This window comes from Simochromis diagramma, unplaced genomic scaffold (assembly GCF_900408965.1).
Source record: "Simochromis diagramma unplaced genomic scaffold, fSimDia1.1 OVJJ01000585.1, whole genome shotgun sequence".
Taxonomy (NCBI): Eukaryota; Metazoa; Chordata; class Actinopteri; order Cichliformes; family Cichlidae; genus Simochromis; species Simochromis diagramma.
The window spans coordinates 2,688,607-2,701,285 of NW_024387398.1; the positions used below are offsets into that span (position 1 = coordinate 2,688,607).

Sequence of the window (12,679 nt, forward strand, 5' to 3'; positions counted from 1 at the left end):
TTGAAAGGTGTTTCTTTGTTGTTGTTGTTTTGTTGGTTTTTGTTTTGTTTTTAGCAATGTATGTAGGTAAAAATTATTTGAATGTGGATAAAACTGTTTATTGAATGGATAAAGCTTCAAGAAGGTCTTTGCAAAAGCACATTCTTAAATCTATTGAAAATTTGTAGACAGTGAAAAGTCATGACAGTGCAAGGAAACCAGTCAATTTAAGTCAGCGCTACCAATTCTGCCAAGAGGAGTGATCCAGTATCCATTCAGAGTACCCAAAAGCATCTGGGAGCATAAAACCAAATATCATTGGAGGTGTATGCATATATCAAAGCCTGTTTATAAACGTTTGACTTTGTGTAGATAGAAGAGAATGCAAAAAATACATGAAAACTTATAAACCCTATTATTCTAGGTATTTTTGTATTTATGCTATGTAATCATTCTACCTTGAAAGAAATCATTAAAAGCTCCAAATTGCCATGACATTCGTGCCTATGATGAGTGTAAATGCATCCAGAACAGTATATCACCTAAATAAACTGTTTCTATGCAGTTCTCATTATACATCCCTATCAAAAGTTTAAGACCACTTGAAAAATGGCAAAAAAAAATTATTTTGCAAGGTTAAATCTTAACAAAGTTCCAAGTAGAGCTTCAACATGCGACAAGAAGAAATGGGAGTGAGACAGAATATTTGTTTAGAGCATGCAATATATTGAGAACAATGCTTAAAATGAAACAGGCTCTTCTACAGCTGACCTAAAGTTTAGGACCAAATCTGTGCAGAAATGTGGACTCATTGTCATTTTCTGTCAGGTAGTCACATTGTCATGATGTTCTGATGGCAAAGGCAAAAAAAAAAATGTTTCATTTTTGAACATGTTCAGGTTATTAAACTGCATAAGCAGGGTCTCTTGCAGCACGCAATCACTGCTGAGGTGGGATGTAGTAAGACAGTGCTGGTCAGATTTTTTGGGGTCGGAGGATCCCATTGGCTGTCATCAAGACACTGGACGATCCTGAACCCAAATTAAGGATGTTACCGGTACTAACTGCAGCCCCATAACCATCAGATGGCATCTGAGACTGAAGGGCTTCAGAAACAAAAAACGTATTCAAAGGCCTCGTCTCCTTGAACAGCACAAAGCTCACCTTTTGAAAGTTGCAAGAGAGCACCAAACATGGGACATTGAAAGGTGAAAGAAGGTTTTATTCTCTAATGAGAAAAAAAACTTGATGTTTCCAATAGTTTCCAATGTTACTGGTATGACAAGCAGATCCCACCTGAGATGTTTTCTACAACCCACGGTGGAGGGGGCGCAATAATGGTCTAAGGTGCTTTTTCCTTCTGTGGAACAATGGAGCTTCAGGAGGTGCAGGGGCATCAAACGGCCGATGGCTATGTCCAGATGTTGCCGAGAGCATCCCTCATGACTGAGGGCCCCCGTCTGTGTGGTAACGACTGGGTTTTTCAACAGGACAACGCTACATTACACAATGCCTGCAGGATAAGGATCTTCTTCCAGAAGAAAACATCACTATTTTGGCCAGTCCTGCATGTTGCCCTGATCCAGTTGAAAACCTTTGGGGATGGATGGCAAGGAAAGTTTTTTTTTTTTTTTTAAAGAACAACAGTTCCAGACAGTAGATGCCCTTTGTGCGGCCATCTTTACCACTTGGAGAAATGTTCCCACTCACCTCATGGAAACGCTTACATCAAGCATGCTGCAACAAATTTTTGAAGTGATTTTAAGCTAGACTGGTTCAGAGGAGCCTTAATGTAAGGTTAAATCAAAGGTAAATAAAGAAAAAATCAACTGAAGTTCAAAATACAAATTTATGTGTGTGTTTTTTTAAAAAAAAATGCCTGTCCACATTTATCATCACACTGGATTTTAATGTTCCATCAACTGTCAAATTTACACTCAAATTAGTGGGAGCAAAGCCTATTCTACTCTATTAATGTGTTCTCTGAGATGAAAACCAACAGACTAATCATTCTTCTAATCTGTGTTTTTTTAGCTACAGTTCCATTTGTATAAAGTAAATGAAGCACAAACACACAAACGGCTTCTCTAACATTAATAAGGTATAACTCATAATGGTTTGCATATATATAGTATAAATTATTTACCACAGTTTACAATCAACCACTGAAAAAAATGGCTGTGCCCAGATTGTTTACATATCAAACAGATACGGGATAATAAAATAATTTCTCCCCTTTAACATAAAAGAAGACACACTATTAGCAAAACCACCCAAAATCTAAAAAAACTGACCAGTTCTTTTCCCTGTAGTATCTTACCCTAAACATAAAAAAGAATCCAAAATACTGAATGAAATAGTTTTTAATCAACGGAAGCAAGGAAACAGGTTTATACAGATAAAAAATTCAGGGATTTCAAAAATGTGACAAGACTTTGTTTTAGTTTGAGAGCCCAAACTTGTCAGCGATGAGGCAAATAAACTGCTCACAGTTAGTATTTAATCAAGGCAGCAAAATAACAAGACCTGTCACAAATAATAGGATCTGCAATCATGTTTCAGGTTCAATTTAATTTTTAACGGGCTCTTCACCACTGATATCAGCATCAGCTTTTAACTTGAGAGTAGACGCTGTCCTCGGTAATGTCTCTCTTCCTTCTTCCTCTTGTTTTCCTTTCAGAGAAATTCAGTGCAGCGTAGTTTAGCTGGTCATCGGCTTCAATCTGTTAATTAAATATTAGAAGAAAAATACTGATGCTGAGCTTTCCAGGTAGACAATATTTTAATTAAATAACATTTATTTTCATTACTTACTGGTTGGTTCAACTTGTCAGTTTGTGATTCTGATACAGCACTTTCTTTTCCTAAAGATAAATAAAATGTTTAAAACAAATATATAATAGTGAAGTGCACTTTTTTATTTATTGCATGATCCTTAATAAAAATCCTGCTGATACGAATGTATTATTCAAAAATATAAGTTGGTACACTAAGCAGTGACAGCCACTCATTGTAAGCAGGTTTATTAACAATGGTGTGATTGACTCCTGATGATTTTACAGAATAACTTATTATATGATTTTGTACCTTAAATCCATGAATGATTGGTCTTTCCATTATTAAAGTCTAATGAGATCATTTATGACGTTTAAACAATTGTAATGTTTTATAACACTTACCTTTAAATGGTTTACATACTCTTGAGTTGAATATGAGGAACACATTTCCAATGACCGAAATAGCCAAACAAACTATTAATATTAGCATTTGAGTGAATACTGATTGTGCCGGTTGCACTACAAAAACACAAAGAAAAAGTTTTAGCACTCAAATCGGTATAAAAATATCTTGTTTGTTGTTTAAAACAGTTAATGAAAAATCATACCAAGTTTCAATGCGGTTCCATTTCCAAATAATATCTCCCCACATATGTCCACAGCACAGTAGTAAGTCCCAGCATCAGAGGAGCTGACGTTCTTAGAGAAGCGATAAACACATCTCTTCTGAGTCTCAGATCGATTCTCACATTCATCATGTGTATTTCCATGAGTATAGATGATGTTTGGATGAGATTTATTTGATCCGGCTCTGAACCAAAAGACACTAAGATCTTCTGAACATGTTGCTTTGTCAAAGACAGAGATGATCGAACATTGCAGAGTCACTGATTCTCCTGGATGGAGGGGGTCTAATACTGGCGGCCACTGAACAACAGTATAGTTTGATGTCATCTGAGTATTTCCTGTGTATTACAAAAGATACAGAGATGCTTTAAAGCTTATAGTAGAGACTTTAAAGTTTGTAAAAGTAGCTCAGTCTTACCTTTTACTGACAAATACGTCTCACTCCACTGAATGGGATACATCCACTCAGCTATTCCACAGTGATAGATTCCCTCATCCTCTTGGACTGTCTTCAGAACGGTCAGGTTGCAAACATTATTAGCATTTTCCACATTAAATCTCTTTCTAGAAAACTCAGGACTATATTCAGGTGGTGCTGATTTTGACAATGTCACAATTAATTTAAGACCATCTCCAGCACTCTGCTTGTACCAGTGGACTGTTATACTGCCGAATTCTTTAATGGGCAAAGCACATGTTAATGTTGCTGCTTCACCGAGCTGAACGGTTTTCACTGGGACCAGAGAATCTGAAGAAAAAGAAAACACAGAAAAATAAAATGTTGTAAGATGTGGAAAATTTTTAATGCAAAATTATATTTATTTGGTTTCTGTTCCTGCAGGTCACAATATAAATCATCATGACAAGTTTTTTACTAAGAATAATTTTGGACAAAAGAAGAAAAAAGTACTTACATCCTTGATGAAGAAAGAACATTGTAATCCACATCACAATCATCTTTACACTGATCTATGTTAAGGACTTTTTTGGTATTTCAGTGAAAAGGAGGTGAGATGATTACAATAAGTCAGACTGTAATGTGCACCTGATTGGTTAACTCTGAAAAGATTCAAATCTACACTTCCTGTTACATTTACCTCCTCCTGGGCATAGTAAAAAACGGCCACCTCTCTTTTATCTAGTGTTGAAGTAATCCTTTTTTAGCTATTGTTTTGTACAGTTTCGTCTATCCCTGGATATTTATTATTTTTGTCAGTGAATCTTAAGCATGTGTGCCATATAGTCTTAGAAATATATTAGTTCATCATGGTTTGCATTTCAGAGGAAATTTCCTGGTTGGCTGTTTTGCTGGCAATGACAGTTTACTCCTGAGGAGCACTGAAGAACTGACTAAACCAATATCCCCTCCTAAAGAAGATGGTATAACCTCTTCAAAATCAGAACTGCCATATTTGCAGCAAAATTCATTGCGAATCAACCAACATTACTGAAGTAGTTTAATAACGATCACACATGTTAACCCCATGGTGGAGCTAGAGGTAAATCCAGAATGATGCTAAACTTATACTGCAGCATTTTACTGACTAAATCAAAATAGAAAGCTTTTCTTTGCATCAGCTGGATTGAGAAAACCTACAACCTCAGATAATAATTATGAAATCAAGCCTTTATTTGTAAATGCAGGCATCTTTATCTGCCTCATTGAAAACTCATTGTTTTATGCATCATTAACCCTTTAAGACCAAGTCCGCCAGAGCTTATATTATATTTTTACATGCTGTGGAGCCATTTTTGGGAGCATTTCAAGTTGATATACATCAATACAACCATTATAGTCCAAAGGTTAATAATATGTCTGCATTAAGTGTATAGTAATTACATAAATTGCAAAAAAGTGCAATAAACTACAAAAATTTTTTAATCGTTTTTGTTTTTTTTAACATATATTTCCAGTTAGAGAAATTTAAGAGGCTTATCCCTCAAAACTGTAAATACAAAAAAGTTGCACAAAATAGTTTCCCACCACAGGAAATTTATTTTTAATGTCTTCATAGTTTTATTTTTGAAATACACCAATTTTTATATACTGCAGGAAAAACGAAAATAAATATTATAGTGCAAATTTGCAAAAAAAGCAGCATGTGCATCAAAATAAACTATTTCCAGCAGTGCAATATGAGTCCTAAGCATCCCAGAAACAACACAGAAAGTCATAAAGTCAAACATAACTTTTAAAAACACCAGTATAGGCTCATGAGGCCCTGATGGTAAAAAACTACATTTCCGCAAAATGACGTCACTTCCGGTTTCGGGCAGGTCATGGCGGACATGCGATAGTTCGCGCTGATGGACGTAGGAAGTGTTTTTTTGAAATGGAGCGTCCCTGCTCCAACTGGCTTTAAAGGGTTAAAAGTTTCTTCTGGGCAATATGAATCAACTAAATGCCCCCTATTCCAGTCAAGAACAGGTAATACAAATCAATGAAACACATTTCAAAAATATTTCAACACAAAGTATCAAGATAAAAATTGTGAAGATATTTGATGATCATGTCAATAAAATCTATTTTTACCTTGATGCCTTCTCATTACCTGCTTTCAATTTTGCAATACATTCGTTTTTATGATGTTTTTTATTTAAAGGGCTTTAGAAGATGTCATTTTAATCATACATTATATAGCATTTTATTCTATACACTTAAAGTACGTTATTTGCCTCATATTCACAGTCAATTTAGAATTACCAATTCAACTAACTTGGATGTCTTTTGATTGCGGGAGGAAGTTGGAGTACTTGGAGGAAACCCATGCACACACAGAGAGATCATGGATACACCACACAGAAAGGCCTCAGCAAGGACTTGAACTATAAGCCATCTCGCTGAGAGGAAACAGTGCTAACCAATCCGTCAGTGGACCACCTATTTGCAACTTGTGTGCTCCAAAGAGCTCTTAAAGTATAAACCCTCAATGGTCATGAGAATTTGCATAATTATGATTAAGGAATTGACCTCCCAGCCCAAAGCAGTTGTTTTTTAGCCAAATCAAAGCTAAGTCAGTTATATTAATCACATATTCTCTGGAATAAATATCAATAAATGAAAATTTACTCCAAATCTGAGGCCATGGTTCTCAGCCGGAAAAGGGTGGAGTGTCCACTCCGGGTCGGGGATGAGTTCCTGCCCCAAGTGGAGGAGTTCAAGTATCTCGGGGTCTTGTTCGCGAGTGATGGGAGAAGGGAGCCGGAGATCGACAGACGGATTGGGGCTGCAGCTGCAGTAATGCGGACGCTGCACCGGTCCGTCGTGGTGAAAAGGGAGCTGAGTGTAAAAGTGAAGCTCTCAATTTACCGGTCGATCTACGTCCCTACCCTCACCTATGGCCACGAGCTGTGGGTAGTGACCGAAAGAACGAGATCGCGGATACAAGCGGCAGAAATGAGCTTCCTCCGAAGGGTGGCTGGCCTCTCCCTTAGAGATAGGGTGAGAAGTTCGGCCATCCGGGAGGGGCTCAGAGTAGAGCCGCTGCTGCTCCACATCGAAAGGAGCCAGCTGAGGTGGTTCGGGCATCTGACAAGGATGCCCCCTGGGCGCCTCCTGGGTGAGGTGTTCCAGGCATGTCCCACCGGGAGGAGGCCCCGGGGCAGACCCAGGACACGCTGGAGAGATTATATCTCTCGGCTGGCCTGGGAATGCCTTGGTGTTCCCCCGGATAAGCTGGAGGAGGTGGCTGGGGAGAGGGAGGTCTGGGCCTCTTTGCTTAGGCTGCTGCCCCCGCGACCTGGCCTCGGATAAAGCGGATGAAGATGGATGGATGGAAAATTTTTGTGTTATCCCTGACATGATTCTGGATCTTTGACCAATTAGCAGATATCACCTGGTTCATGTTCCTATATTATATTCTCCGGCCTTCTTAGATTTAGTTTTGCTTCTAAAATCTGTTTATTACGGAGCCCCACAGGGGACGTGGGAGAAAAAAAAATTAAGACAGACTTTTGCGAGATCTCGCAAAACTAACTCGGGATCTCGCAAAAGTTTTGCGAGATCTCGCAAAAGTTGAATTCCAACAATGGCGGCAGCTACTTAGTTGTAATATTACTCTTTCTGGGTCACAAAATACACTTTTAAGATATTTTGAGGCGTGAATGTAGTTGTGTAAACGTCAGGCATCTGCTCGGTTTACAAGACATCACATATTTGCAAAAGTGCTGCGACGTTTTCAGAGATCTGACACCCACCATCTCGAAGCTATCGGGAGGTCGAGACCTACTACAGCCGGGAGGAACACCGCTTTCCCGGCACATCGTGCCTCGACCTCCCGGTCGGCTTCGAGCTGGCGGCCTCCGAAGAATGCGGCTAAAACTTTTGCGAGATCTCGCAAAACTTTTGCGAGATGCCGAGTTTGTTTTGCGAGATCTCGCAAAAGTCCGTCTTAATTTTTTTTTCCTCCCATGTCCCCTGCGGGGCTCCGTAGTTTATAGTTGTAATTTGCTTGTAATCCTAATTTTACTTTACACTGTCTCTCCTGTGTTCCCTGTGACTCGTTAAGTCTCTGTCACCCTGTTAGTATTGATTCTGGTACCCATTTGTCCTTTGCCTTGTTCTTAGTTTACTCCATGCCTTGTTATTTAGATTTATTTCACCTGTGTATAGTTACCATTGTGTCTCCACTCTTCCCTCACCTCTTGTGTTTTTGTTACCTCAGTTTGTTTCAGTTCCTTATCGTGTCATTCTGAATAACAAGGCATGGAGTAACCATTTCATGTTTACTGTTTGTTTGCCCATGAGCTCCCCCCCCTCTTTGGATCTATGGCAGGGGTGTCAAACTCCAGGTATCCTGACTCTTTTACATGTGTCTCTGCTGCAACACACCTGAATAAAATTAGTAAGTAATTAGCAAGATCCTATAGAACGTGACTGCATAACCCTACTCAAGTAAATTTAAATAAATGTAAGTGTTGGGAAAAATGTGTATTCTTCTAGTAAATAAACTCTTCAAACTTGTTTAGTGAAATCCGCCTTTTGAGTCCACTCATCTGGCATCTGATGTGACAAAACTGCATTGTAATATTGTTTCTCAAATCAATACCAACCATATTTCTATAAGCAAAGTTATTGCTGACATAATGACTTTTTTTTGCATTAAAGGCTTTCTAAATTGTTATTTTAAAGATGTAGATGAGATTTAACAATAAATATTGTATAGAATCTGTCCAAATACAGAAAAAATAGGAAAATAAGCACTAAAATGTGTGTTTTGGATTGTTCCTTTTAGAAATAAAATATCTTGGAAGCAAAAATATAAAAAAAATTTTTTTCTTGTACTGTATTGCATTAATTACAAAGAAAAAAAACAACTGACACCTCAAAAATATATTTTTAATTACAAAAAGTAGGACAATCATTGAATACAGTTTAAAATCAGGGATTTGAGAAATGCGACAAAACTAAATTTCTAGCTTTGAGACCCAGTCAGTAATGAAGCAAATAAACTGTTAACAGTTAATATTTAATGAAGAGGGAAAAAAAAAACATGACTAAAGGGTCACAAATATAGAATTTCAGGAGATTGTCGTGGACATTTTAAATAAACCTGCAAACACCTTGGTGAGCATGATTTAAAGTGAGTTTAATAACATACTGCAATATGGAGAGACTCTGGTCAAATACCTAAGCAGTCTCTGACGATGGCTGCCGCCCTTACATCTTATATACAAACAGACAAAGACATTCCACAACTCCTACATGTTGCCCAATCTCACAGGCCTATACCTTCCCTTCAAAGAGAGAGGGAGAGAGAGAGGTAAAGAATTACACATGTTTTTGCCGAGCCGTCACCTCGAGATTTACATCCCTGATTAGCAGGAGTCTCACCATCTGTTTAACGTCTCCCATGAACTAATAATGGCTCCTTTCTGTGTGTGTATATATGTGTGATAGAGCATAAGGCCCACTTGTGGTGCACATGCATACAACTGGTGAAAATGTAATTCTACAATTACTAAAGTTATATGGTTAAAACATGTGATCAATACAAAAAAAAAAAAGCAATCTTCCACGACATTGTTACTGGCATCAGCGTTTAACTTGAGAGTAGACACTGTGTTCAGCACCCTCTCTCTTCCTTTTTCCTCTTGTTTTTCTTTCAGAGAAATTCAGTGCAGCGTAGTTTAGTTCATCATCAGCTTCTTCAGTCTGTGCCGTAGTTAAAAACAGTTATATAAAAATAAAATTATATAATTGAGATAGAGTTAGGTAGATAGTCTAAGGAGCTTGGAAAGAAAAGCGTCTGGAGTTCTTTGAGTTGCTTGAAGACGTTTCACCTCTCATCCGAGAAGCTTCTTCAGTTCTAAGAGTCAAATGGTGGAGAGTCACAGATTTAAACCCAGTGGGAGTTTCCCCCACTGGGGATGAGAGATGAAATGTCTTCAAGCAACTCAAAGAAGTCCAGACGCTTTTCTTTCCAAGCTCCTTAGACTACGATGACCTGGATGACTGAGAACCTTCACAGACAGTTAGATAGAAAAACAATTGTCACATCTTTTAACACCAATAATTATTATTACTTACAAGTTGGTGCGAGGTTTCAGTTTGTATATCTGATAAAGCACCTTCATTTCCTAAGAATAAAAATAATAAATAAATAAATAGTGAAATGAACTTAACTGTGTCATTTGACTTAGAACCTAAAAATCGCATGCATAGAAATACATTGTTCTAATAAAATATATTAGATTGATTAATTACTAACCACTATAAACACCTCAATTATTGCAGATTCTATTCATCGTTCTTCTGTAGAACTTATGATATTGTATATAAAATGTATAAATGTTTTACTTTTTATAACGCTTACCTCTATGTGATTTACATACTTGTTGGTTGAAGATGAGGAACGCATTTCCAATCACAGAAACAGCCAAACAAACTATTAATATCGTGCTCTGAATGAATACTGACTCAGTTGATTCTACAAAAACAAACAAACAAAAAGTTCTCAAACATTTTTATCACTCGTGCTGATTTTGTAAACAGAACTTCCAGTTTTTAAATAGAAAATCATACCAAGTTCCAGTGTAATTCCCTTTCCAAATAATATCTCCCCACATGTGGCCACAGCACAGTAATAGGTCCCAGCATCAGAGGAGCTGACATTCTTAGAGAACTGAAAAACACATCTATCCTGAGGGTCAGAACTTTTCTCACAGTCATTACTTCTATTTGTGTCAGTGTAGATGATGTTGGGATGAGCTTGATTTGCTCCAGTTCTGAACCAGAGAATATTGAGACCTCCTGGACATGTCTGGTTGTCAGAGTCAGAGAAGACTGAACACTGAAGATTCATCGTGTCTCCTGAACGAACTGGGTTTGATTCTATCTGCAGCTGACTCACTGTATAGTTTGATGTCCTCTGAGTGTTTCCTGTGTAATAAAAAAAGATTTTTTTTCAAAATACACGTTTTAAAACAATTTCAAACTTTGCAAAAGTATGTCAGTTTTTTACCTTTTACCAACAAATACGTCCCACTCCATTTAACTCCAATCCTTTCTGTGTTTGCACAGTGATAGATTCCCTCATCGTCTTGATCTGCTTTCAAAATGGTCAGGCTGGCAAAATCATCACCTATGTCAAATTTCAAACTAGTAAATTCAGGACCAAAAGTAGGTTCTGTAGATTTGAATACTGTCATTATTAACTTCAGAGTTCCCCCAAAACTCTGCTTGTACCAGTGGACTCCTCTACTGCTGAGCTCTTTGGGTATAGCACATGTTATAGTCGCTGGTTCACCAAGCTGAACAGTTTTCACTGGAACTACAGTATCTGAATTAAGAGAAAGCAGAAAAATAAAATCTTGTTTGATATATATTTAACTTGCACTACATGCAAGGTACATGTAGTGCAAGGTAACTTATAAGTGCAAAACTATTGTTACAGCAATTTATATGCATCTGTTTGACAAGTAAATTCTTAAGAACATTTTTAGACAAATTTAAAAAAGCACTTACATCCTTGGTGAATTAAAAACAATGTAATCCATAAGATGATCATCTTGACAGTGCTTCTGTTGGAGACCACACTGGTATTTCAGTGAGTGGAGGAGGCAAGATGGTTGTTTTAGGTCAGACGGTATCTGATTGGTTAACACACAATAGATTCAAAAGTACATTTCCTGTCGCAATTGCCTCATCCTGGGCTTTGCAAAACCTATCACCTCTCTTTCATCTTCTGTTGCAACTGTCCATTTTCCAAACAATAACACTGTATAGTAATGTATAATGTATAATGTGTATGTGTTAGTCCCCATAGGGAAATTACTCCTCTGCATTTAACCCATTCACCCAGTGAAGCAGTGGGCAGCCACCAATGCAGCGCCCGGGGAGCAGCGTGTGGGGACGGTGCCTTGCTCAGGGGTACCTCAGGGTAGCTGTTCAGTGGAGTCGAACCCCCGACCTTCCGATCACGGGGCAACCACTCTACCTACTGAGCTATCCTGCCCCCCCCACTTTTTTTAAGTTTTTTTTTTTTTTTATGTTGCCTCTATTTGATTTTTATTCTTGTCCTTAAACCTTGAACACTCAAACAGGACTCAGTTCAGTCAGCACTGCAATTGGTGGCATGTAGTGCAAGGTACAGATATATATCATGTTTTGCATTTGAAAACAAAGTTTTAAGACTCATCATTCGCTGGGGAGAAAGAACGCTACCTCAAAATTCAAGAAGAGCTGAAGAGCAAAGCTGAACCAATGCCTCTTGCACGCATGAGATGATTTAGCCTCTTGACAAAAAGAGATAATGAGTAAGTCGTGGGTCGAATTATATAGCAAACAACACAGCAGTTGTTGAGATACCCGTGTTGCAGAAAACACATGATAAAAAATGAAATGACGAATGAAAAAAAAAAACTTCGCAAAGCAGCAATTCTGCAGGAATTTGTTAGTAGTCAACTATCTATCCTGTCACGTTCCTGGGTCTGACCCAGCGTTTTGAGTTTTAGTTTATTTGGATGATATGTTTGAGTTCTTTAGGGTAGCTAAGTTATTTACTAGTTTCCCTTTGTGTTTTCTACCGCTGTATTTAAATCTCCCTTTCCCTTTGCCCTTCATGTGTTTCATGCTGCGTGTCTTATGTTGTCAAGTTTATATTGTCTTGTCTGCGTCACATGTTTCCTGTTATATTTTGAAGGTCTGTGTCCTATGTCAGTGTAGTCAGCTTTGCTTCCTTTGTCTCGTTATGTCAGACTAGTGTCAGCTGTTTCCCCATGTGTTTCCACTTCCCCCTTCACCCTTGTGTGTATTTAGTCTGTGTGTTTCTGTTCATTCCTTGTCAGGTCGTCTG

General features: G+C 37.9%; 1 protein-coding gene across 1 annotated transcript; it reads right to left on the reverse strand.

The window, feature by feature from the left end:
* Nucleotides 1-1,886: 1,886 nt before the first annotated feature.
* On the reverse strand, nt 1,887-11,492 carry LOC120720569. Its single transcript, XM_040010294.1, has 13 exons — nt 11,350-11,492; nt 10,847-11,164; nt 10,408-10,764; nt 10,199-10,312; nt 9,913-9,962; nt 9,423-9,537; nt 9,115-9,119; nt 4,298-4,352; nt 3,802-4,131; nt 3,365-3,721; nt 3,159-3,275; nt 2,794-2,843; nt 1,887-2,702 (listed from the first exon to the last, which is right to left on the reverse strand). The coding sequence occupies exons 1-13, from the start codon at nt 11,390-11,392 to the stop codon at nt 2,586-2,588; spliced, it is 2,028 nt and encodes a 675-aa protein (XP_039866228.1). The 5' UTR covers nt 11,393-11,492; the 3' UTR covers nt 1,887-2,585.
* Nucleotides 11,493-12,679: the final 1,187 nt, after the last annotated feature.